The sequence below is a fragment of the Oxyura jamaicensis genome, chromosome 7 (genome assembly GCF_011077185.1).
Source record: "Oxyura jamaicensis isolate SHBP4307 breed ruddy duck chromosome 7, BPBGC_Ojam_1.0, whole genome shotgun sequence".
In the NCBI taxonomy this organism is placed as follows: Eukaryota; Metazoa; Chordata; class Aves; order Anseriformes; family Anatidae; genus Oxyura; species Oxyura jamaicensis.
The window spans coordinates 32,525,980-32,551,340 of NC_048899.1; the positions used below are offsets into that span (position 1 = coordinate 32,525,980).

Consider the following 25,361-nt stretch of genomic DNA (forward strand, 5'->3'; position numbering starts at 1 on the left):
CGGGTTTATTTAATGTACTCCTGCCCTTCTCTTGCTGATGGCTTTTATAGCTGCCTAAGCTTTTATGATGAATTTGTAGTCCCTGGGGAGGTAGGGAGAGAAGAGGAGAACAGATAAGTTTAACTCTTTCTGTGGAACTTGTTTAGGTTTTGAAGACGAGTGGAAGGTAAAGCAGGAGTCCTCTTCACAGCTAGGGCAGCAAGGCAGTTGGTTTGGTTTTGTCCTGGGAAACTGTTCCTGCCAGCAAGAAGTCCTCATGTCTGTTTTCCATGATAGGCTGTGTGAGTTGGGTCTGTGGAAGCTCTTTATTGTGTTTTGCCTTCAAGCTGAGCTTGTGTTGGCTGCTTTTGCTATTTGCTTTATCTCTGCATATCTATTATATCCCATCAGAAGGGAGCATATGAAGCTAATGGAGCTGTTAGGGCATCTTCGCAGCAGTGCTTTTTTAAAAATGCAACTCTGAGATTTTGGGATGAAGAGAACTCAGTAGATTTTTCTGTATTGTCTGTCAGAGAAATATGAAAAACTGTTTTGTCAGCATGCTCAGAGTTGAGCAGTGCGATGCTATCTGCCTGTGAGCATGGGCTCCTGAGAATGTATTCCCATTTCTCTGATTCACTGAGGAGGGCTGTTGAAATGAGTAGACATCGTCCCCTGCATGCAAGCAGAACCAATGGAGGAAAATATATATATATATATTAATTAATATATATATATATTATATATATATATTATATATATATAAAAAAAAAAAAAAAAAAAAAAAAAAAAAAAAAAAAAAATATATAAAAACCTGCTGTTGAATGTGGTTTGCACAATACTGATCCAAGTAGGGTAAGGGGGGCCGTCTCTTTGGGCTGCACCTAGTGTTTCCAGGGCATTTGTTCATCTCGCAGGTTATGCTGACAATGCTCTCGAGTTTCTGGTGGGCTCAGAGCATGTGAACGAAGGGAGCTTGTGTCTGCTAGCAAAGACGTTGGCTGTAGCCAGTGGCTGAATCATTGGGTAGGGTTTTTTGTGGATCTGTGTGAGGAGTTTGGCTTTTCTCATGACATTCTCTGTATTTTCTCAAGCTGCAGTCAATAAATGTCCCTTCCCGAAGGAATTGCCAGTCTGTAGACTTGTGATTGTTATTCTAAGTCAGCCATGGAAACGTGTTGTGTAACAAGTCAAAAATATGATATTTAATAAGATACTAATTCTTCATGGCAAAAATATAGAGTTGTTTAATTAGCACTCAAACCACTTCTTCAGCCCTCTAGTTCATTATGTCTCAAGTAGGTTCATGCCACTGATTCATATAGCTCATTACTGCTCATAAATGTCACTGTAAAATTACTTAAAATAAGAGTGTTAGCGTCTTGCTGTCATTAGTTCTACAGCTGGTTTGGTTGTGGTGACAAGTTGGTAGATAAAGTGTGAATTTTATAGTTGAAGATGTCAGGATTTGGAGAGCTTGCTGCTCCTTGTCATGGGAAGAGACATGCCTGCAGAGCTGAAAGCTGGAGCTGAAACTTCTTTCTGGTCATATCTACTGCCTACCTCTTTTGTCAGCAATGTGAGTCGGTGTCCCGCACAAAGTTTAAAAGCAATAAATGCAATGGCAAAAACTTTAAAACTACAAATTAAGTCACTGATGACACTTCTGGGAACATGGTATCAATGAGGGGCTTTCAGTGAATCTTTGTGTTCTGCGAGTAAATGGCAGCCAGTCAAGGTCTGGAGCGTAACAGTGTAAGCTGAAGTGGCCACTTCTTGAATAGTGCAGCTGATGATTTCCAGATGCAAATTATAGTTTGTTCAAATACTTTACACGTAGGTGGGATACTGTAATCTGCGTCTCAGAAGGCTGTTGACATTGTGAGAAGGAAACTAGAAACAGTACAGGAAAAGATTGCGTCAATTGCTTGACCAATTGATGAGATAATAAAAGGTCTCAATAGGAAGTTGTGATAAGAAACAGATAACATGTCTGTTGGTGACATTTGATATTTTTGTTGTTGTTTTTGACAGTGTTGGCAAATTCCAATTCAGCTGAGCAGGAGAAGTCTTGGAGGCTAGAAGTTCAAATTGATTTATTTTAATAGATTCAGGGGGCAAATGTTTTGATATCTCCAGTACCATGAGCTCTATTTGTGACAGCTCTCAGTAATTTTTATGTGGCTTCATATGAACAGATATCAAAGATTGGAGGTTATGATGTTGTGTGTTTTATTGTATATGTAGTAAATAAGATACAGGACTGCACAGGAATAGCAGGCCAGTGTTAGAGTCAAACTACATAACGTGTCTCATGTTCCAGAGTGCAGTTCATCAGCAGGAAGAGATTAGAGATGTGCAGAATTAAAATCCCTGGTTTCACTGGAACTGACGTGGGTAGGGTGTATCAGTCTACTAGAAACTAGCGAGGCACAGAATTTGGCCAGGAAAGGACTTGTATTGTCAGACTGCAGTGGCACAAGTGCTGCAACTGGATCCCAGATCATTTTCTGGAAACCCTAAAGCAGTCTGCTAGATATCTGTTTGTTTTCTTGACAGGGATGTGCGCCTAGATATAGAAGAATGTGTCTCAAGTGACTGAAGATGAACTTCTTTTTATGCTTTTTTTTTTTTTTAAATGAACTGTAATGTTAACCAAAAGCAACATTCCAGTTTAGTCTCTGTTCAAAGAAAGATCTGGTTTTAATAATTTATGTGGAAGCTCTATGAAAGATTTAAAATGTGACAGCTCTGAAATAAGAAGATTGATGCTACTCCGGTGTGATCTGATTTGGATCCTGACCTAATTTCTTTTAGTTAGTGATCGGTATAAAACTTGGTGGGGTACATGAGCTTATGACTTTGGGAGATTACTAGCTGATATTTTTAGGCCACCAGCTAATCCTGTTTAGGAATAGGATTCTCATCTGAAAACTGACAGGTCTTTAAATTCTTCCCATTTTGCTTTATGATGACAAATGGAAAGTGTACAGAAAAACCAAAGGATTGATTGCCTGTTTCCAAGTGCCTTGCGCTGCGGTGCTCTCATCTAGATAAGGATTCTCTGTGTGCGTGTGTTTAAGAAGTTATATTTTTTTATGATTGAACAGAATGAAAATCTTGTGTTGAAGCTGTTAATTTTGTATGTGCTCCAGAGGAGGTATGGATGCACACTGAAGATGTTTTGAGCCTTTCCTTCTGGATTTTTCTCATGTTGCCTTGTAGCTGTTTGCATAGCAGCCATGCTGTAGATAAACTAACAAATGCAAATTCCCTGCTCTGTTTGCTTAGTCAGAAGCTGTGTTCCATATATAAACACATCTTCCAGATGTTTTCTTCTTGTTAGCAGTTGCTTTCTTGTGCTTGTAGCCTATGGCAGAGGCAACCTTGCTCTTTAATTCCCGTCTTAGGGTGGGGTTGTCATCTGCTGTGACTGCTAATTTGATAAGTTAGAATATGAAGCATTTTGTCACTAGTTGGTACAGATTGAGCCCACTTTGCTTACTATGGAATCCTATGGATGAGTCCACCCGTGTGATTTTTTTTTTTTTTTTTTTTTATTAAACATCGTAACAATTGAGAAGAAGCAGGAAAAGAAAGGGCAGCTCAGATGCTGGAGTGTTATATCCAGGTTTGTATTGTCTTGTGGCTGTTTTGTTTCCTTTTGGTTGGACATGTTGATGGGAAGGGAAGTCAAAGCTAAGTGGAAAAATGGGAATTGGGACTGAAAATAGAATGGGTATGAATAGTACTAGATTGTACTGAAAATATTGTAACTCGCTATATTACTGGTATCCCAGTTAGAATTGAAGGTGTTACAGAGAGTGGACCCAACTGGAAGGTTTTATGGAGCGCTACAGCTTCCGACTGAATCTGTGTGTTCTACCGCATGTAGAGTCGTGCATGTAACTAACGAAGCAAGAGTCCAGCAGTTTTGATGAGGTAACATGATCTTTATGTGAAGAAGAATTCTTTCAGTTAGAGCTAAGAAAGTGAGCAAGGCTTTCAGGATCGCCTGTGGGTGAGGTTCTTGCTGCGAGCTACTTCTGAGCCTTTATTTCATGGCAGTGGCTCTTGCTGACTGTGTCCTGCTTTTTGACTGCCTCGAGTTGTTAAAGGATAATTAAAGCATATTCAACACCTGCTTAACGTTGTCATATGAGCAATAGCTGTGCTGTAGTTTAATTTGAATCTGTTGGCTCAAATTGAACTGTGTGGCTTTTGTTGGCAGTTTAACTTGCTAATCTAAATGAGTCCTGCCCTTTTTAGTGAAAGGGGAAGCATTGGACCAATCTCGATTTAGTGAATTTTCAACTACTACCACCCCTTATTCTGAACTGCTGCCTGTTAAGAATCCTTGCAGTATATACTTTGTATACTGAAGCCTCTTATTGCCACAGAAGACTCCCCTCATGGCTTGGTGAGGCCTTCATTTCAGTGGCAATGGGAGGTTGAAGTAAAAGGGAGGGGAGTAGGAGGGTGTCACATCTATATGGGCGATGCCATGCCTTGCAAGATGTCCCTGTGTCCTAGCACACATGGTTATAGCCAAGCCTGTATCTCCTCGGAGCAGAGAAGGCTGCAGTTCTGTGGGCAGTGTTAAGAGTGAAAGAGCAGCTAACTCTCAAGAGGTCTCCCACGCAAGTCAAGACAAATTCTGCAGTTCTGCAGCACAATGTAGTTCTTAACATTTTTTTCTTTCCTTCTTGCCTTCCATACCAACTTTCAAGAGTTATTTTGGTGCTTTCAGGGAAAAAACTGATTCAGCTACCACTCATCAACCAGATGTTTGGGTGTATGAAACACTTCTCACTGAGGCTTTCTGCACTTCCTTCAGAACTACCTTAATAATTGTCCTTCCTCCATTTTTACTTCCCTGTCTTCTTTTTACCTCCTCTTTCCTTTGCAGTTTCTGTATATCACTTGTGGATTTTATTTGCCTCCACAATATTGGAGGAAATAATATCAGGTATTTGCAGAACTTGATTAATTTATGAAACTAAGGCTGCTTTTTGTTTGTTGTGTTCAGTGCAGATGTTGAACCCCATCTTACCTTCTAGGCAAGGGCTGATCGTGCATGTGGTGCAGAGGAGTGTTCAGTCTAAAGAGAAAAAGCACAAGGTGTGGTGTGGAGGCAGAGTATGTTCAAAGCTCAAAAGAGCCACTGAAAGTGTCACATGTTCCCAGCTAACTGTGGGAATGGCTCGCAGGTGATGGGAACAAACATCAGTTCCAGTCTGAAGAGGGCCTCAAGTTGTCTGGCCACAGAATCCACCCCATAACTTTTCTGAGTGCAATGAAGTGACATAGTCATGCAAAAGCTAACCAACAAGTTATGGTAATGCTAAAATGGAAGGGTGGTGCCAAGAATTGGTCTGCTTTGCTTAGAATTTTTGCTGGCAAGTGGCGTTGACACAGCAAGATGTTAAGGTGAGTTGGAAAGATGGGAAAATGAGGATGGAAGTAGCTTGGGCTATCCCATTTTAAAAGATACCATAAAGAGCATCCAGTGCTCTAAGTGCTTTCTGTATATTCAGTACATCCCACTATGTTTATGACTGCTGTCACAAACCTTGTAGTATTTATGTGCGTTGTTTGATGGCCTTAACTCCTAAAATAATTAAATTAATCCCTTTCAAAGCCAAATAAAAACTGTACAGCAGTGGACAAGAACATGTGATGCAAATCTAAACTCTGAACACAGATTTGTTTTATTTGGTGTAATGACTGTGTGTCCTGTGGGATTTATGTAATGATTTTTAAGTGGCTCAGTGTATCAGGAGACCAAGGCAATTAGGTACTTAGAAGGGGCAAAGGGAGAAATGTCAATTGCTCTTTCAAAGACTGGGCATCAACTCCTATGCTGTTAAGAAATGATCTTGCTTTTACATAAATTGGCACTGAGCAGCTGTCTGTGTTCAGTGGGATGAATGAGCTTTAAAGAAGTTTAAGAGAGTTAATTTCTTATTCTTTCTGATACAATAAAAGAAAATTCAAGACTTGCTCAGTCACTTTGTAAGCATGTAACGACAGGTGAGAAGCAGGCATGGCAGTAGGGGTTAAAGATGCTGTACGTATCAAGCATAATTCTGAAAACAGATGTAAAGTGAGGGCTGCTGCTTCGGGGTCATGCTTCTTCTTCTCCTACTGCAGGAAAGTACATTGCTAATGATCTTGTATACACTGAGCCTGAAGTGCATTCACTGGTGGGCTTTTCTTCTCAAGTGTTGTCAGCGTAATCATGCCGCGTATTGTGTTTTTATTTTTGCCAAATGAAACGCTCTATTTTCATTACTTAACTAAAAAAGAAACAAGAATGCATGAGTAGAGATGGCTTTTATAGTAGTCTTTATTTTCTCAGTACTGTAAGCAAATGCACTCTAAGTTGAGAAGCATCATTAAGCTGGATTTCTGAACGATGGAAATTATTCCTTAAGTTGTTCAGTGCTGTGATTTATTTATTTATTTATTTTTAATGGTGCAGTTCTTTTCCTTAGACCAACCTCAAACCGTATGGGACTGAGTCTGTTACTTGATACCAGCTGTGTGTTTCCTTTTCTTTCCTCCTGTCCTTGACTGTGCAGCATTGATAATTCCCCTTATTCAAGATCAAGTGGAATACTGGAAAAGTAACAGATTCATTTTGGATGCTATAGGAATCAACTCTGTATATCCTTAATTCCTTGTAAGTAATCCAAAGTAAGTCTGTATACCGTCAAAATAAGGTTTTGCACTTCTGGGCAGCTTTCCAGTTTTGTTTTCTCTCCTTTGGTGGAATGCACAGAAGGAGTTGAGGGTAACTTTGGTACAGCTGGGTTATAGGATGCCACACTACTCTTGTCACAGCCCAGCAGAGTAAGGTTGGCTTGCTTTGCTCACTGCATGTTGGCTGAAGCTCAGAGAGCACCCGTGTGCTCTGACTGCTCGTGCTGACCTGTAGGGCAGCACTGCTGTACTCGTCACGGCCGATGGCAGTGAGCGGTGCCCCACCACTGCCTACCAGCTCGTCATTGCTAGCTAGTGCTCTGCACATGAAGCCTGGAACCATGTCTAAACAGTGTGGGTAATGCTGTCCTCTTAGAGTAATCGGGAGCTCTTGCATTTACTTCGAAGTGAAATTAGCCTCTTCCACCTGGCGTGCCAGGTCATCCTTGTCTGAGTCAAACCATCTCTCCATTTGTTGGCATCTCTGAAGAAAGCTGATCTCTGCACAGCTCCGCTGAGGCTCACTGGAACACGCAGCCCCAACCCTCGGAGGTAAACCTGTCAGAGCACTTCCCAGGAGCAGGAAACGTTCTCCTGCTTCTACCACTCACAAAATCTGCTTCAGTTTACAAAGCATAATGTTTTCTTTTTTCTTTTCAAGTTTGTCCTCGAATCTTTTTCTTCCTACCTTCACTGCAACCTGTGTTTGTCAGATCCCTTGGGGCTGTCATTGTCATTGTGTGGCATCAGCTGTGCAATGCTAATGAGCTTCAAGAAAACAGAACAGCAGTCTGTGCCTGGTGCAACCCCTGCAAGATCTCTATCAGTCTTGTCGTGTTTTCAGGAAGGCCACGTTTCTTGATAACGTTAACTTTGTGAAAACAGCAACAATTTCTACAGCAGAGGCAGCTTACCAGCATTTTGGCGAAGAGGTCCTGGCTGTGTGTTACTTAATTCACTTAGAGTCTGCAGCTCTTGAAGTCAGAGCACAATTAGGTCTTCAGGTTTGAGTGACTGACCCCCACAAACTTTAACTGGTGACAGAAATCTGCAGTGTCACTGAAATGTGCTGACCCATCTGCCTTTGGGTGAAATGAATCCTGTCCTAAAACACTGGTCTGGCCTACCGATGAGCCACAGTTTTATTCCATCTGTTACTGTGAATGTTCTGGAGGCGATGCCAAGAATTTTCTAAATATAAGTACTCTTTCTGGGACTGCCCAGTCCTTGAACTGATCAAACTTTCCCAAATACCAAAATGAAGCAGCTTTTGACCACCCTCTCAAAAGACAAGGGGTAGGAAATGCTCCCTCCTACCCCTCTATAAATTGCTGTTAGTATTCCTGTCTCCACGTGTGAGCCCTAGGTCCAGGCTTGTGGTTTAAACTATAAACAGAGATGAGAAACTTTTATACAAGAATAAAAGTGTGCAGATGGAGATAATCAGAAGTGACTTAAATGTGTAGGCATTTCCCGAGGTGCCAAAAGCCCACAATGCCAAGATGATGTTAATGAGAGCTACAGGTGTGAAGTATGCTCAGACACATCCTTAAAGGCTGGTTCCTAAAAGGTGTGCAGACACCTTCAGGAGCCTCATTAAGTGCAGTGGAAATTGTGCTTTTGGGTGTGTTCTTAAATCTTAGATGCTTCTTTGCATCTTTGAGATGTCTTTAACGTTCTTGATTTTTGCTCTGCTGTTGACAGTAGCTATAATTAAGGGATGTTCTGTAGGGCTTGGTTAATTATAAGAAATCCTGGTGGTGTGGGCTAAAGAGTAGAGACAAAAACTTTCAAGGACAATACTTTGAATAAAACAAAGGATTTCTGTGGGATAATTTACCTACATGATACTTTAAAATTCAGGCAAAGTTCTTCTCCCAAGCTGAATGTGGATACATTTAATTTTTTTTTTAATCTCCCCCAAACTTTACTTTGCTGTGATTTCTATAGGAAAAAAAAAAAAAAGGTAAGAAGACTCCCAGTCTCGGCATGACTTCTTCCTGCTCATTGTTTGTATTGCCAGTCCATCCACTTGCACCCTCTGCATTTACACGGCTCGGCTACTGGAGGCAGGACCTGTCTTGTCCTTGGTGCTGTCAGGTGACAAACCCAGGACTCCTAATCCGTATGTGGGATTTGCTGTAATGTGGTAATACTAGTCTGGAGGAGTGAGGCTAATGCTGAAAAACCCTGCCAGTGCAATACAACATGTTCACCGGTGTGTTCTGGTGAAATCCAGCCACTTCTTGGCTAGGAAATAGCAGTTGTGTGTCTTTCTTTCCCTTCCACCTTTTGTTATGCTCTGCAGGCTACACCGTGTTGTACAGTTTGATCTGTTTACATATCTCAAATTTAGCTTTCCAGACAGAAATACACAGACGTGAATTACAACTTGACATGAAAAATGTGCTCGAGCTCATGGGGTTTTTGTGTTTCAACGGAATTGGGACTTTTCACAACTCTGGAAATTTTCTTCTAAGAAAATGTTTGCACGTTCTCCATGCTTACAGCTTCAAATAGCGCTATCGCCAGCAGATGGTAGGTGGTAGGATCAACCTGGTTATTGTCTCACCTAATCATTTCCACCCTTTTAGGTGACATTTCAGTATTTACTCATCCTGCAAGCTGCCAATTTGTAAGATCTGAAATATAATAGAGGAGAGCGGTGTGGTGGTTAGATAACTGTTCCTACTTGTCTCTCTTTTGTGTATACATATCAGGAGTTTTGTACTGTGTCCTTTATCTTGTATGTTTGCTCAAAACCTCTTCAGTACCACATCTTTAACAATGCTGTTAGACAAGCTGATTTCTCCCTTCTGCTTCCATCAGATGTTTAGATCAGGCAAATGGATTATCTGTTCCACTGCAACCAGCCGTGTCTTCCTGCAGCCTTTATTATTCCTTTAGTTTCTTTTAATTCTTTTTTTTTTCACTGGGAGTGGTACACAAGATTACACAGTCCACCAAAACCTTGGTGTTGCCGCTTCTCTGAGTGGCCGCAGTCAGTTCCTTTTGTTCGTTAGTTGTGTTTTAGGCAGTCCTGTTTGATTTGCTCCTCTTGAAAAACTGCACAACAGGCACTTCATTCATCTTTCCATACCTGAGCGTCTGGAATTTTCTTGCCATGCTGAAATGGAATGATTTCAGTGGAGGAGGAGAAGTAAGGAATGCTAGGGAATACATTTCTATTTAAAATAAATGGAATTCAGTGGGTGACCTCTGTAGTTATGTAAATGCTCATTTCAAAAATGAATTCTTGACAAGGATATTGGGGGGGGGGGAGAAGTGGGATGTCTTGGTCCTCTTCTCTTTTTTGAAAACTACTTGTTCTTGTTCTCTGAAAACTCTTTCCTTGGAGTTGGCTACAGCATGGAGAGCTTTTTGCTGCTGTTTTTGCTGACACTTTTCAAAGGCTTGCTGGTCTGCATTTCAAATCTCCCTGATGTTTATTTGCTTGCGCTGTTTGCTGTGTCACTTCAGTTATGCTCATGAATTTTTTTAGGCATTTATCCTTCACCCACTGCTAGTGTTAGATCTTGGGTACTTTTGGTTCCTACCTTTGTCCTTCAAACTCTTCCTTTTTCTTCCCTACTCCCTAAAAAGACTGAATTACCAAGTAAAGTGGGGAAAAATGCTATCTGACAGGTTATCTTTTCATTATCATGCAGTCCTGAATGTGGTTTGCTTCTGTACTTTTGTAAAACACGCTTTACAAAAAGTCCTGTGTGGTTTTTCAGATGTGTGCACTTAGGTGAAAATTACTTCTCATGTTGTGCATGTTTGTCAAAATACTCCTAATGCTTTTTTCCCCCCACTAAACTTATTTCTCTAAAGTGATGAAAATGGTTCTGTTTGCTTGTTGATAGTTGCCTTAGAGAGAGCCTGCCTTCAATGAAAAATTAGATGCTGTTAGTTTTATATCTAGTGCATTATAATGCTCAAAAGCTAAATGATGAGAATTACCATTATAACTTTTTTAAAGAAACTGGTGTTATATTGGATTTTGTCTTTTGTTTCGAGAGTGCAGAAAATTGGAGCAATAATTTTCTCCATCTCCTCAAAAGACTGAAATGTCTATTAAATTGGGAGAAAAAGCTTATCTGCTAGGCTATTTTTTCATTATCATGTAAAAAAACTGAGTTTTCATTCTGTTTTAATTGAAAACATCAAGGACCTAGGCCATAATGCGAGGGAAGCACGGTGCAGTCAGTAATAGGAAATAATTGAAGGGGTGCTGGGCGCAGACTGGTGCTTGGAGAAAGTCACCGGGAGGAAATTTAAGGGCATTGGTTATAAATTTTCCTATTGATGATATTTGCAATGCTTGCATTCAACACTTTCTGTGCTTCCCTGTCCCTTTTGTGCCAACCTCCTGCCGAGGGCTGTGGGCAAGGTGGTCTAAGGCCGGAGGATTTCCTCTTTGTGGATGGGGGGAGAGATCATGAAGGAGCACGGGACGTGCTAGGAGAAGGATGGATGCGGTGCTCTTGAAGCACCCTGCCATGGAAGTGCCCAGCTTCAGGGGGTTTCTGTGTGATTTGTCCCTGGCTGTGGAACCCAAATGGAGCTGCAGGGGGATATTTGGGTGCACGTGGAGTCAGTTGCTCTGTTACTGACTGGGGCAGCTTAATGCAAGTGAAACCCTGCCCGTGTGAGGGCCTAACAAGCCGTTCCTTCTTAACTTCAGTGACCTCTGCGTCGTGGTCATAAATCCTGAGGAGCAATCAGTACCGGGCACGCTGCAAGCCAGCTGCAAGGGTTGAGCCTGTATGCTGGAAAACAACTTCAGCTAATGACACACACATGTTTGGATAGAATATTTTCTGTTGGTTAAGCAGATGGAAGCTATCTCTTGTTTATAATCCTCTGCCTCCATTTGTCGATGAAGAAATGGTGTGAGGAGATAGCTTTTGCCTCTTTGGAACCCGAAGCAGAGCTGTGGCTGAAGCTCCTTGAGTAGCAGCCCTAACAAACACACCTTGTACTTTCAGCTGATCCCACAAAACAAGTTGCATCTCTAAACCAGGTGCATTTCTAAGCCAGGTGTTTGGTGGGTTGCTTTTCTGTTGGGTTTGGAGTTTGAAGTTCAGATGCAAAGGGGAAGAGGCAAGGGCGAGATATTTAAATTTTACTTGATAAAGAAATCAGAACAATCTGATAGGCACCAAAATCATCCTTTTCTTTAACAGGATGTGATTCTTGGTTTGTGCTTATATAAAAGTGCAGAAAGGATGTTATGCAAATAAGTGTATCTTAGCTTGACACTCACTACGCAGCCACCTGTTAAAACATAACGGTATGGATGAGTCCCCGTATGAGATACAAACGCGTTGCTGCTTGTGGTGAAATATGTTTACTAACCAGAAAGCAGATTTTGTTATCAAAGGAAAATTTGAGAGCTTGAAAAAGGGAACGTATATGAACTGTGAGAGTAGTGCATAGGATGGTGGTGTTCTGGGAACTGAAACAGCCCAGCTGACTCCTGTAGAAAATTGCACTTTGTACTAGAAATGCGGGCAAGGCTGGGTTTAAAAGCACGTTATTTTTTGTCTGTGTTTAGGTTTAAGAATATCAGAAAAACTCTTGACACTATTGTGAGAACCCTTGACTGGTAGTCTGAACTCGGTATCACTAGACGTACCAAATTATATGTTGTCAGACCACTGAGAGGGGTTCCTTCTCAGAAACCATGCAGGACAGCTACCGGCAGTTGCTGAAGTCTCTAAAGGATGTCTAGTTGTGCCTCTTCTGTCACCTGTGGTTAGATGTGTGGATATGTGGTGTTTCTGAGCATCTCTGTCTGTGTAAGTCTGTATGTAAAGTGTTTTGAAGAGAGTGGCTGCTTTGGAACATTTGGAAGTGCTGCTTACAGTTTTGAAAAATGTAAGTTTAAAGGAACTCTAAATTGTTACTTGACCGCATGGAAGGAGGTCATGTTCACCAATTTAATTAATGACTGAGACACTAAACCTTGTGGTTTCTGCCGTGTAAATGCTAATATGCAATTTGTACTGATTTTTTTCATAATCCTGCACGTAAATCTTGAATATGTTCTTGCAGTGCCTCTAGCTCTGTCTCCTACTGTTTGCATCCAGCATCGCCTTGCTACCTGGGCAGCAACCTTGGCACAGACCCATAATGTCTCAGGCAAAGGTAATGTTGTGCCTCGGCCCTGGTGGCCATGGAGAGCTGTAGAATTAACTATACCTGTGAACATAAGATCTGCTTCATTGCATGTATATATTCACACACTAAGGACCGGATCCTTATGGTGTAAACTGACTGTGGCTTTCTCAGAAAGGAGCAGGTCTGCCAAATCCTCGCCCAAGGTGAAAGCTCTGCCAGCTTTAAATGTATCAGGAAGCACCAATAACGCCGTGAGCAAACTGTTTCCTTCCTTGATATTTACCCACACGTTTGTATGTGGGACTTTATTAGTTATACATCACTAGTTGCCCCTGTAATCTCCTTTTCATCTGTTGGCATCTCAGTCATAATGTTGATTTAATAACACTTAGTGGTTTGCTCTGTTTGCTTTTCTTGGTTTTGTTTTCTCCTGCATTACCCAGTGAGTTCAGTTTAAGCCCTTGTCTTTTCAGGTCACTTCTGCTAGCGCCTTTTCATCTCCGTATGGTATGTTTGGTTTACTTTGACTTGCATTGAAGTGTTTTGGTGCCTCATCTCCTCATTTGGAGCGTTTGTTTTCCTTCTCCCTGTGTCACCTTTCACTTTCTTGACTAGCCTAATACTTCAGTCTTCATTGTAGTGACTTTTTTTCTCAGATTTTCAAGCTTTTTTTCCCCCTCTTTCTTACCTTTCTTCATCTTGTTCTCTCTTTCTTCCTGTATCTGTAATTGCATCGATTGCTCTGCCAATGAATTGCTGATGATATTTTCAAAGTCTTGCTCATAATTAAAAGGAAGATCTCACCTTCTCTTCTGTTGCTCATATTATTATCTCTGACCTGTTATACCGAGAATGGGAATACAAAATTTATGCCCGTCTGATTTTTTTAGTCTAATTTTCCAGTGAAACAAGGCTCTTCCAGTCATCTAATTTTTGTCCCCCATAACTTCAGAATCAACTGGAATTACTCTGGGACTGCTGGTTACGCTTGTGCAAGTTTGTGTAAATTAGCAGCAGGCTCAGAAGACCCTTGCTAACACTGCAAGGGAAGACATGGAATCAAAAGAGATGAAAAATGCAGAAAACTAAACTACAGCTTCACCTTTGAAGTATTTGAGTGTTGTTACAATGGTTACCTGGCTGTAAAATGGCCAGTGTGAGATCTGGGCAGCTCCAGCATGCTGCAGGAATTGAGGTAACCCTTCCTGATACAGTTGCAGCTCACTCAAACACAAACTGAGTTCTGGTTTAAAGCAGGTTCTGCCTTAGTAAATCTGCAGCTGTGCCATTCTGGAACCAAAATGTACTTGAGTAAAGGCATAGCATTTTGTGTCCCTTTTTGGCCTTTAAAGTTACTAAGTGTTTTGGTACTTGAGGGAGTAATTGCAGGTAATTGATTCATGAGTTTATTTTCTTGGCAATTCCTGTGTTGGTTATCTATGATATGAATGAGTTTGGTAGTTCAGGTTGTTTCCAAACATAGGTTTGAATGAGAAGCTTTTAGGAGTGAATAACCCTGCTAATAACGCTTTGGCTTGTATCGTGGAGTACTCTGGGAGATCACAAATGGGATTCCCCTTAGTGAAGATATTCCAGGAATGCACCAAATGTCCTCGAGCTGTCAGTGATTAGGCATTAGCAGGACTGCAACTCATGGCACTGTCCCCCAGTATTAACACACAGGCGGTGTAGATGTCAGATCCTCCAAACCTAATGTTTTATTTTGCAGATCCACTCCTGTTCTGTCACGGTACTTACTAACGTAAATTGAGATTTTGATGCCTGAGGTGTGATTTTTGTCTGGTAAAGACAGGCTTCAGGCTTCGCTTCCTGGTTCATTTCAGGATAACTTCAGTGAGGACATGTCTTGTGCGAGTTCTAACTAGATTCTTTGAGGAGGAAGAGCAAATCCATGACGACTCTGACATGAAAGCATTTGATACTGTAAATAATTAAATTTGCCAAGATATTAACATTTGCTTTGGAACTGCACGGCAGAAGGAATAAAGGTTTGCTTTCAGCACTGCAAATGAAGCTACTCTTGCTACCAAACTTTGAATGGGAGTATTGACAACAGCCTCAGCAAAACATGCTTTGGAAAGGATGCCTTTCCAGTAATTTAGATGATTTATAAAAAGCGCTGAGGCTTTGAAGAAAGTTCATTACCCACAGCATCATCGTGCTGTGGACCAGAACCAGCAGGCAAAGTAGCTTTCTCAAGTAATAATAGATGGTGGCTATCCAAAGGACCTGAAAACTTGGGAGTGAGAGAGGCTAAAAAGGGTGCCTTGTTAAGGATGGGCTGTAAGCAACGAAGAGCTCTTTGGGTTCTGCATCTGTCCTTAAGTACTGGTAGCTTCTCGAAATGCTCTGTTACATAGAATAGCAGCTTAGAAACCTGTGTTGCTTGCTAGGACTTCATAAAATTATTTCCCCTCTGTGTGTGTGCGTGCGTATGTGTGCCCCCCCCCTCTCCCTGCCTGGCAGTAATCTAAATCTGAGAGCAACAAAGCGATAATACAGATTTACTTGTCTTATGCTGCTTGACTGTGCTGACTGTTTTCTACATTTATTTTTTTTCACTTAGTTCTGTAAGGACCACAGCTGAAATATTCCTCTGAGTTTGCCAGTACAAGCTGTTCTACAGCTGTCTAGGGATGTTGGAAAAAGGGAGGCTGTTTTTCACCTACTTAAAATAGTTGCTAAGTTTTGTGTCCTACACAATACGAAGTAGAGCTCGTATTTTTGCAGAGAAAGCTTGTATTGTTTATTATATCTCACAGATAGCTGGAAAGCTCTGTCTTGTGTGACCGACCGTAGCTTTCTAAGTGGGCTTTCGGGATGTGTGCAGACCTACACACGTGCCCCTTCAAATGTCTTGATAGTGGGAATGCAGTGTTTCTGGTACGACATGAGAGTTTAACAAAAAAGCAAGTTTTGTAGCCCTGGTGCTGTTGCTGACTCAGCAACGCTACCATCCCTCATCAGCTGGGATGGGATAGACTGCCTCTTAGTGCTAAGTAGAGCTGATCTCTCTGCACCAAATTGTTGTTACTTAGAAAGAGAAATAAGAACCATTAGCAGCTTTAATTTTGAGTGCTCATCTAATTGTGTCAGCAGTTGGTAAATACCAATGCTTTTCAACAGGGTATACGCAGGAGGTATGGGATATGTTTGAATGTTTTGCTGTTTTACTAGCTTTCAAATGAGATTGCAGTTTGTTTCGTATCTAGTCTTTTCCCATAATAAAGAAAAGGACTTAAATACAGAAACTAGAGCACCGGAATAATCAACAGCACTGTAGCTTCCAAATGGGTGACTGTTGAAACTTTAATTCCATTAAATTCTGTGCTTGGGAGATGCAGCTCGTATTTTCAACCATTTGCCTAACCACATAAATTGGAATGCGTTCAAAACGCTTGCCAAGAACAAATCTGTAGGAAGAGATGTTATACTTTGACCCAGGTTCAACGTGTTCTAAAGCAACAAGAAATAAATATTTCTGAAGACTTATTTAATGTTCAGCTAGGGGGGAAAAAACGATCTATGATCTGATATGCACTTGCTCAACAGCGCACATACCAATTTCCTATGCTTTTCTTTCTACTTTTCCTCCATTTTAACTTGATTCTCCTGTCTTTTTGTCTTGATGTGACCTTTATGGAAAGCTTGGATGTATAATCCTGTAGCTGCAATTTATTGAAACCCAATTTAATAAGAATTTCTTTCATGTTTTGATTATCCAGCATCCACTGCAAATGATAAGGAATTGAAGTAAGTTAATTTTCTTGCAGAGATATATTAATTCTTTAAGCGTCTTCTATAGTCTAAAACTTTTCCAATAAGCTGTAGTAAGCATGAACATGCTTGGATCTTTCCTTAAATCTTGAACTTTGTCAGCTGTCTGCATGGTGTCCAGCACAATTGCCAGAGCCCGCATTTAGCGTGTTGGCCGTCGAGTTGATGAGAGATGGTAGTTGGGCATCCACATCGACGAGAGCTTTCTTGCTGAATACAAAGCACTTTTTGACTTTCCTCCGTGAGCTGGACAGAGCTGCTGTTGAGAGCTGCTTGTTTTTCTCTTGGACAGACCGCGAGATGTGATGTAACAGGCTGAGTTGTGGTTAACAGTGGTGGGAGAGACTGCGGCCTGGAGTATCGGCTTGGTGCATGAAATGAGCTAACGGGTTCAATTTTTCTGTAATAAACATTAGTTCCCAGAGTGCGAAGTAATTTGGGTGCCTTGATTATCAGCTGAATTCAATGCCATTTTTCATTTAAAATATTTTCTGAAGAAGTTCAAAGCAGTTTTTGTTAGCTCCTCCAGCTTCGGTTGTACTCTCTGACCTAGGGAGGCGGGAGAGAATTCCCCGAGCCCAAGCTCTACACACAGGACTGCTGTGTAATAACCAAAGGCATTTTGCTCATAGTCTTGGAGAATTTCCAGGTGACCTAAATAGTGTGAGACCATGTTTCTCAGCAAGTGCCAGCGTTATGCCTCTCAGGGGTCATAATTCAACTGTAAGTTCGAGAACGGCGTACGAGGATGTCGCGTGTTGGGCTTAGACTGAGTTGGATGTCGCCTTTGGGTAGATGCAAAGAGGGGAAGCCAAAAAAGTATGTACCTGTGTCCACATTAGAAAACTTGTGATCCCAGATTCCTATTCCTTAAATTCATTATTAATGAAGGGACTTAAGGTTTGTCTGTTGAGTTACGAGGGACTCTTGAAGCAAGAAAATGTGACTCATGGATACTTTTTTGTTGATTTTAGGGAGGTTCTCCAAGTCTTAGAATGACTGGGGCTCACAGTCTCTTTTTTTAAGCTACTTCCTTCTAAATATAACAAAAAATAACTATTTCCTAATCTCTTGATCACCATGCTGACATCCCCAGATGTCATTTTTCAGTGAGAAAATTGTATTTCGGGAATCTTGTTTTAATGAAATGACAAGAAAAATGTTATTAATATACCCTGCAATTTGCCTGTAAATGGCTGCAAACATTTAAATTTATTTTGTTCAAGGTCAGGGATATTTCTGGTGTCTGAAATTCGAGGAAGTCTTCCTATTCCTAATCCTAAAATTAATTCAGGTTTTTGATCTCTAAGCGCTGTTATTAAAAGATTGGGATAGGTTTTGGTTATGACCTTAAATTCATTGTCTGGAATGTCTTTAGTCCGTAAGAATTATTTGAACCATAAGAATCTCAGTCCGTAAGGATTTCTTCCTATGGATCTTCTTGTAGCCTTTTTTCCCTTTTGTAATACATGTAGGTTAAAAACAACGGGATCACACAATTCCTTGTCACATCTTTCTTCCGTGTAAAAATCTTCAGTGCTGAGCTTCTTTGGCATCGATGCTAAAGAAATGTTGAGCTGGTCAGCTGTCTGAGCGGTATTCTTTCATTGGCTTGTTTATCAACTGTATTTTGATGCAGTTCTCTTTGCCAGTCCATGCTCCAAACATGCCTAAGCTGGTGTGCATCTTCACGTAAAAGAGAAATGGTCTCTGATCTATTAAAAGTCCTTTATGAGGTCTTTAAAGACACAGCAGGTACAGTAAAATGTTGAATTAAGCAGTATAAGAAAACATGAGATGCATCTTATCAGAAAACGTTTGGATAATTGTTAGTGTAATACAAAATATTTGTATAATTAGTGAGTTCTGAGAGGGTCTTAGGGTACTACAGGATGGTACTCAGCAGTAAGTGCTAAATGTGAAACTGTAAAGAGTAATGGTTGTGACACTCTGCGTGATGGCTGAAGCACATGGATGGATTCTTCTGCACGGTTTTGGGAGAAACAGACTTCTTGCATCCTGGAGAAAGTGTCCTGTATTCTCTTCTAACTTGGCTCTGGTTTACTATGTGTTTGCGGGATCTGCCATTGTAATCACTGCTGTGTAAACATTCCTCTTTTTTTTGTCTTTCCTCCCTGAAATACCAAGGTAAGCAAACACCATGAGAAGAAGAATGACAATTTATATTATGTAGGACTAAACTGCAGAAAATGATGTGCTTGCTGGAAAATTGGAAACATCTTGGAGTGCTCTGTGAAATCACAGACCCACATGGGGAAATGCTGCTTGAGTTGCCACCCAAACTGTTTCTAAGTGGAGAAATTTATTTTTGAAAGTGCAGGCAAGCTGCTTGCTCAAGATGCAAATTTACTTTTTTATGGCATCTTATCAATTCCTCTCCTTCAACTTTCTTCCCACCACCTCCTGCCAATTTCTACTACACACACACATACGTGCGTGAAAGCAAACATGCCCCCCCAGTCTAAAAACCAAACTCAGAGTATTTATACTCTTACTCTCCCTCAGTCCATCTGGCCTGCTTCTCCTGTTGTGCCCCGGTGTTGTTCTGCTTTTCTCACTTCATGGTATCGCATCTCAAATTGCCGCTTCAGGAGCAGCGCACGGTGCCCCTTCAGCTGTGGATGGGGGGTGAGAGAGGAGAAGCGGTGACATCTGTCAGCTAGAAGAAAAGAACCAGCTGGCAAAGCACTGCTGAAAATAAAGTTGAGCAGTAGGAAGAACAAAACTCAGGCTCCATAGTTCAGACGAGGAAATGTTTTTATACATTCTTATATATACTAAGGAACTTAAATTGTACCCCTACTGAAAGCATGCGTAAACATTGGTTACTAGACAAGGCTGGGATAGTTGCATGAATTTTCAGCTACCTTTCCTTCCTGAGATGCTGGCATTGTCTTTGAGGTATGCAGGGGATGTGTGCAACTTCAGCAAGCTGAAAACCTCATCTGGACCTTGCGTTTGCCTACATGGGTTAACATTGCAGGCTTTGCTAGCGTGCTTCTGCTCCTTTCAGTTCTTGTGAATCTTGTCTGTTACAGGACTGATCACAGCTGGGTGAGGAACAATTATTTTTGAGGTGGTTTAAGTGTATGACCTTAACAGTAGAAGTAAATGAAGTGATCAGTTGTTGGCATCAGCGGACTAGATGATCTGACCATATCTGCCCTCTCGTCAGGGAAACCACCAGGTTGGTGCTGGGAGTGAGTTTGATACCAGGTTTCTCCTGAGGTCTCGTGAAATGCTTTATGGAGGAACTTTACCTCTGGAAGAACAAACAAAAAGCAGCTGGTGGAAGCTCTCAGTGGGTCCTGAGGCTGCAGTTTTCTTCCTGTGCTTCTGCGACCCCACCAGGCTAGGAGGGCAGTGTGCCACCCCTTGTGGCGAAGTGGATACGGAGTGAGCCTTCGGCTGTGCCTGCTGTCTGCCCCCTGCTTGGTGCCCTGAAGATGGTCAGCGACTAAAAGAAAAAAAAAGAAAAAGTGTATCTGTGGAAACAGAAGTATGAGTGTGTGGATTCAGGTGTGGTGAGATTTTGACTGGCTGGAGTTGAATTTGAGGAAGAACAAAACAAAACCATTCTTTATTAGTGTTGTGGTTTGTTTTTTTTTGATTTGCCTGGTACATTTTTTTCACTTTCACCCTGTTTTTCACACTCGACTTTCAGTTTTGGTACAGTAGGTGCTCTCAGGAAGTCAGGAGGAGTCATCTTAACAGTTTCCCATACAACTTCACAACTGTGACGTAGCCAGTTCCCAGAGGGGTGCTGGAAGTATTTCAAGAGTCTTCTTAGAGTGAGAGCACCTCTTCCAAAGCCCCAAGGAAGGGGGGTACAGTCCCGCATTCTGCAAAGGCACATACAAAGCTGTTGCCAGATCTTCTTTAGATGCTGCCTACCATTGTGCATGTTGGAGAACAGGCTAGGTCAGAGTAGTTAAAAGCATCAGCTCCTTTCAGGAGACTTATACAGGGGAGGTGGGGAATAGGGAAATAAGCTGCCACCTTATGTTTGGGACTGGCTTACTCGGTATGGGCAGGGATAATTAGTCAGCAGGCATGGCCAAAGTCCACGAGCAGTTATGTGTGCATTTATAACTTCACCTGTGGCTCACTTCAGTCACTCATTAATTTCCTATCAGAACAGCAGTGTATGAACATCTGTGATACTTTTGTCTTTATGTGCTTCACCTCTCCCTTGATGTCTTCTGACCGTTGTCCATTTAGATACCATATAATGCGTCATTATAAGTACCTGGCAGTCCCTGCCCGTGGAATAGTTGTGTTGTAGTCATCGGCATCTATCAAAGCTAGACGTACACCAAAGCCAGCACAGGCGTGCAGCCCAGCCATGGAAGGAGCCTGAAGCCCGAAGTCTTGTCCTGTGTGCTCTGAAAGCCTTCCTGCCCACCAGCAGTACTGTAAGTTGATGAGCTGCACAAATACTGGCTGATCATCTCGGTGCTACTCACTGGAATCACTTCAATGGCAGGAAGAATAGGGCTGGATGTGTGGAGTAGATTCTCTGTTTCACTGGTCTTGTAAGAGCTGATTTTTTTTTTTTTTTCTTTTATCACTTGAAATCATTGGGGCCATTCTTCCAGCTGCCAACATATGGGCATGCTTTCTTATGGAAAAGCTTTCATACTTCCTGACTACCTTCTTACAATTTGGGGGTGTGTTTAAGGCCCTTTTTCTGTTTGTTGATGAACAGAATATAAAAGAAGTCAACAGCTGTATTTAAGTAGGTACTGCTCATAGGTTAGACACACGTTTATAATCATTCTTGGTTTTCTTCTAGAACTTAAATAAAATTGTGGGATACTTGAATTTTTTTGGTAATTGTTATTTTTAATGTTCTGTGTGTTTTTCCTAAACAGCTGCTCCTAAAGTATTGTTAGCACTTGTCTGTTAAAACAAGGGTGGTGGTAGTTTTACCTTCTTGTTCGATATTTTCTTCATTGCATAAAACTGAAGATTGGGAACCAAATATTGACTGTTATAACCACAGATCTTATCGCTGTAGAGGATGCTGTCAGTTCTGAAATTAAGTCACTGAGGGAATTCCTGTTGGATATTAGATATTTCATTTTAAAACTGCAGTGTTGTTTTAAACAACAATCGTCTGTATTTTTTCACATCAGATATTGCAAGAGAATTAGTCAAGCTTTCAACTTTGAGTGAAATAACAGTATTCTACTTCTCAGTCAGCCCAAGAATGTCCCAAGACTATAGCTAAATAGACCAAAAGAAGTGAAACTTCCCTCCGCTGTTTCTTGGAAAATTCACTTAAGCTTATGAAGAGCAGCATTCATCTTTTGTAATCTTTTTACGTGAACTCGTGATTCATTTTTCTGCACCATTCTTCCTTAAGCAACAGATGGCTTCAAATTGTTCTTTTAGCAGCAAAGGCGTTACAGTTACTCCTCTTCTGCTTCTAGTTCTGTGTAACAACACACTTCCCCAGTCAGTGGTCATCAATAAACACACACAGAAGTCCTGGTGGAAGTCAGGTAGTCCAAGGGTATTTCTGTCCCTCTGCAGAACTGCTAGCTGAACTGAAAGGGGAAGATCTCAAGGGAATTTTCACAAAAGCACAGTACTGCTAGCAGGCATCTGTGTAATTATCCTATTAAATGAGAGTAACATCTGCATTATCTGTGCAAGTGTGGAATGGAAGGCAACATTGTTTTCTAATCCTGTCCGGGAGCATTATGAAGTTAAAAGGATCACATTTTACCAAATCCATGTTTTAACACGATAGCTTACACTTAATTACCTTTTAATTACCTTTCTCCTCTTGTTAGGGTTTTATGCTAAGGACCCTGCCTCTAGCCCTCATCACAGAGCTCTTCTTGCCTCATGCCAGGTTTTATTTTTGAGTTTACCATGAAAAGATGGTCCTACTGTTTGTCTTGAAGGCAGTTAGCCAACTTTTTTTCCGTAGTGTGGGAAAGGCTCCGAGAATATTAATTTTTATATACAAAAGATGTGTTGTAGCGTTCACAGGGACGTGTGTTGAATTGAGTTGCAAAGTGCTAACTCATTGGGCTACATTTTATGAATAAGGAGTAATGATGCATGGCAGAGGCCACACAGGAGCAAGAAGAGATTATTCCAGCCTTCTGACTCCTTGCAATGTAAGCCAGGAGAGTGGATTGGTTTAAATAATGTAGACTTTTTTTTTTTTCTCTCTTTACCCCTGAGGGAGTCTGATTTCCTGATCATCTATCTAGCCATATGCCATAGCTCTTGCCAGGAACTCCTAACAGTGTCACCGCCAGCTAAAATTACTTGTTTTCTGAGAACTGAATTATGTTAAGAATTGTCTTAAATTGCTGTGTTGGCAACGTCACAAACTTTTGTGTACACACATGGGGAGGAAAAAAAGAAATGTTAAAGCAGCCTTACCTTGAAATTCAGCTTGGAAACAGCTTCAAGCACTGAATTTGATTCAGGTACTGAGAGGTGTTCTCCACCTGCTCAGGCGCATCACTCTTTCTTTGTTCTTTTTCCACTGCTTTTCTTGGCTTGTTTGTGCTCTAATATAGTACAATACTGATATGTACAAACTAAACATTTACCAAAAAAAGCATATTGACTGCTCTTATTTTGTTCTAGCTACAATGTAGACCTAGTAAAGCTGGTAAACATTTCTAATATTTTGTGTTAACCTTGCTACTTTCCTCTCCTCTTGCAGGATGGAACTGAGATACAGATACACGTCGACTAAGGAGTCGGAATAAGATTGAGTCCTGCTCTGTGATCTGTATATACCCGGACCATGAACTTGCTCTTTGGCTTCATGCTTTAGGAACCTTTGTAGTAACTCTGTGAGAAGCTGTTGGGAATCATGGCATTCTCTCCATGGAAGCTGTCCTCTCAGAAACTTGGCTTTTTTCTGGTGACTTTTGGTTTTATTTGGGGAATGATGCTTCTGCATTTTACTATTCAGCAGCAAACACAGCACGAAAGCAGTTCAGTCCTGCGTGAGCAAATTTTGGATCTCAGCAAAAGATACATCAAAGCATTAGCTGAAGAAAATAAAAATGTGGTTGATGGGCCTTATGTCGGAACAGTGACAGCATACGGTAAGCGTGTGTCCTAGATTATGTGATAATCTGATAAAGGGTTTTTCTAAGTTGTCCAAACATTGTACTTCCTAATGCTGCTCAGTTGACAGTACTTCATACTGTGGGTTTTCTGCACAGATGGAGAGAACGTTCTTTACTTGCAAGTTATGAAATGGGACAAAATTTAAATTTCCAGTCACTTGGAAATGAACTTCTCAGCTATTTTTTTTTATTTTTTACTACATCCATCTAGTAAAAGTGTCTGTTATGCCTCAGGTTATTTGTTAGAACTTGATTTAAAAAATGTGTGGTTTTGCTGTTCTTGAGAACCTTGGGAAGCTTTTCAGTTTACATGTCAATGATATTTTTCCAAAAGGAATTTTTTATAACTTGCCTCAGTGATAAAGCAGAGACCTGCAATGTTTATTTTTCCTCTTTTCCATTGCACTTCTGTGTCCAGTCAATTTACCTAACATTTAAGATTATCTGTGTGGCCTAAGCTTAAATGTAAGCTTGAATATGTCATATTTACCTCAGGGTAGAGAACGTTCTTTCATGAGTTTCAGTGCTTTGTCTGGCAGTTATTTCTGTGTAGTGGTTGTAATGCTTCCCCTCCTCCATTTCATACTACATGGCAGTTCAGTTTGTGTGTGTGAAAGCATGAAAGAAATTCATGGGGTGTGTTACCAGTAAATGTTATGAAAAATAAATATATAATTTCAGGTGAGGTGAGGTCCCTTTTCAATCTGATAGAATCAGATTGTTTTTTTAAGCTCACTTTCTTTCCTATTTACCTGCTCACTTTCAGAGTATCTGGAAAATTAATTGCTAATTAGTCATCTTGATTTGTTTCTTTTTATATTTGTCTTCATATTCTGCTATAGAAAATCAACTGCTTTTGTAGGCTTAAAGAATGAAGGTTAGGGTGCAGCAGATCAAAGCTGCGCTTTTTTTCTCCTGTTTTTCTCTTTGGTGCATATAATGAAAATATCATGCTTGGATGTCTTCTTGTTTCTGTTACCACTTTTCCTTTTTTTAAAAAAAAAAAGAAGGGAGTTTGTAAGACAGTGCTGTTCTGTAAGGCTGATATTGTCATCCCTGACATAGCTAACAATTATATGGCTTTGTTGCTTAAATAACAAGAATTCCCTGTTCTTCAGTAACTTATACCCATCTGTGTCTTCACTTTGATCCACACTGCTATTGTAATCTTACAGAGTAACACAGGCAAAATAGAGTGGTGCTAGATAAATATTTGGATTGAATATCTCCAAGCATGTAGAGGTCCCTAAAAAATTCACAGAATCATGGAACGGTTGAGGTTGGAAGGGACCTCCGGAGGTCACCTGGTCCCAGCCCCCTGTAGGGTCCACCCAGCACCATGTCCAGGTGGCTTCTGAAGACCTCTCAGGAGGGACACTCCACAACCTCTCTGGGCAGCCTCTGCCAGCGCTCTGTCACCTGCACAGTGCCGAAGTTCTTCCATCAAGAAGCTCTTGTGTTCTGGGTTGTGCCCGTTGCCTCTTGTCTAGGTGGGGCCTCACCAGTGCTGACCAGAGGGGAAAGGTTGCCTCTCTTGACCTGCTGCTGAATTGTTTGCATAGGTTTTTAAAAAAAACTTTAATATATAACCATTATCAATGTCCCCTTGTAAGGTTGCTTGAT

At 41.0% G+C, this 25,361-nt stretch overlaps 1 protein-coding gene across 2 annotated transcripts in view; it reads left to right on the plus strand.

Moving 5' to 3' along the window:
- The window catches only part of MGAT5 (alpha-1,6-mannosylglycoprotein 6-beta-N-acetylglucosaminyltransferase), a 116,520-nt gene that overhangs the window by 18,143 nt on the left and 73,016 nt on the right, over nucleotides 1-25,361 (plus strand). Inside the window, exons 1-2 of one of the 2 annotated variants that reach the window (XM_035330823.1) lie at nucleotides 13,043-13,061; nucleotides 23,324-23,714. In XM_035330823.1, coding sequence (XP_035186714.1) covers nucleotides 23,477-23,714 — 238 coding nt within the window. In that variant the 5' untranslated portion in view covers nucleotides 13,043-13,061; nucleotides 23,324-23,476. Of the gene's footprint in view, nucleotides 1-13,042; nucleotides 13,062-23,323; nucleotides 23,715-25,361 lie in introns of those variants that run through there. The other variant, XM_035330822.1, reaches the window with a different exon arrangement.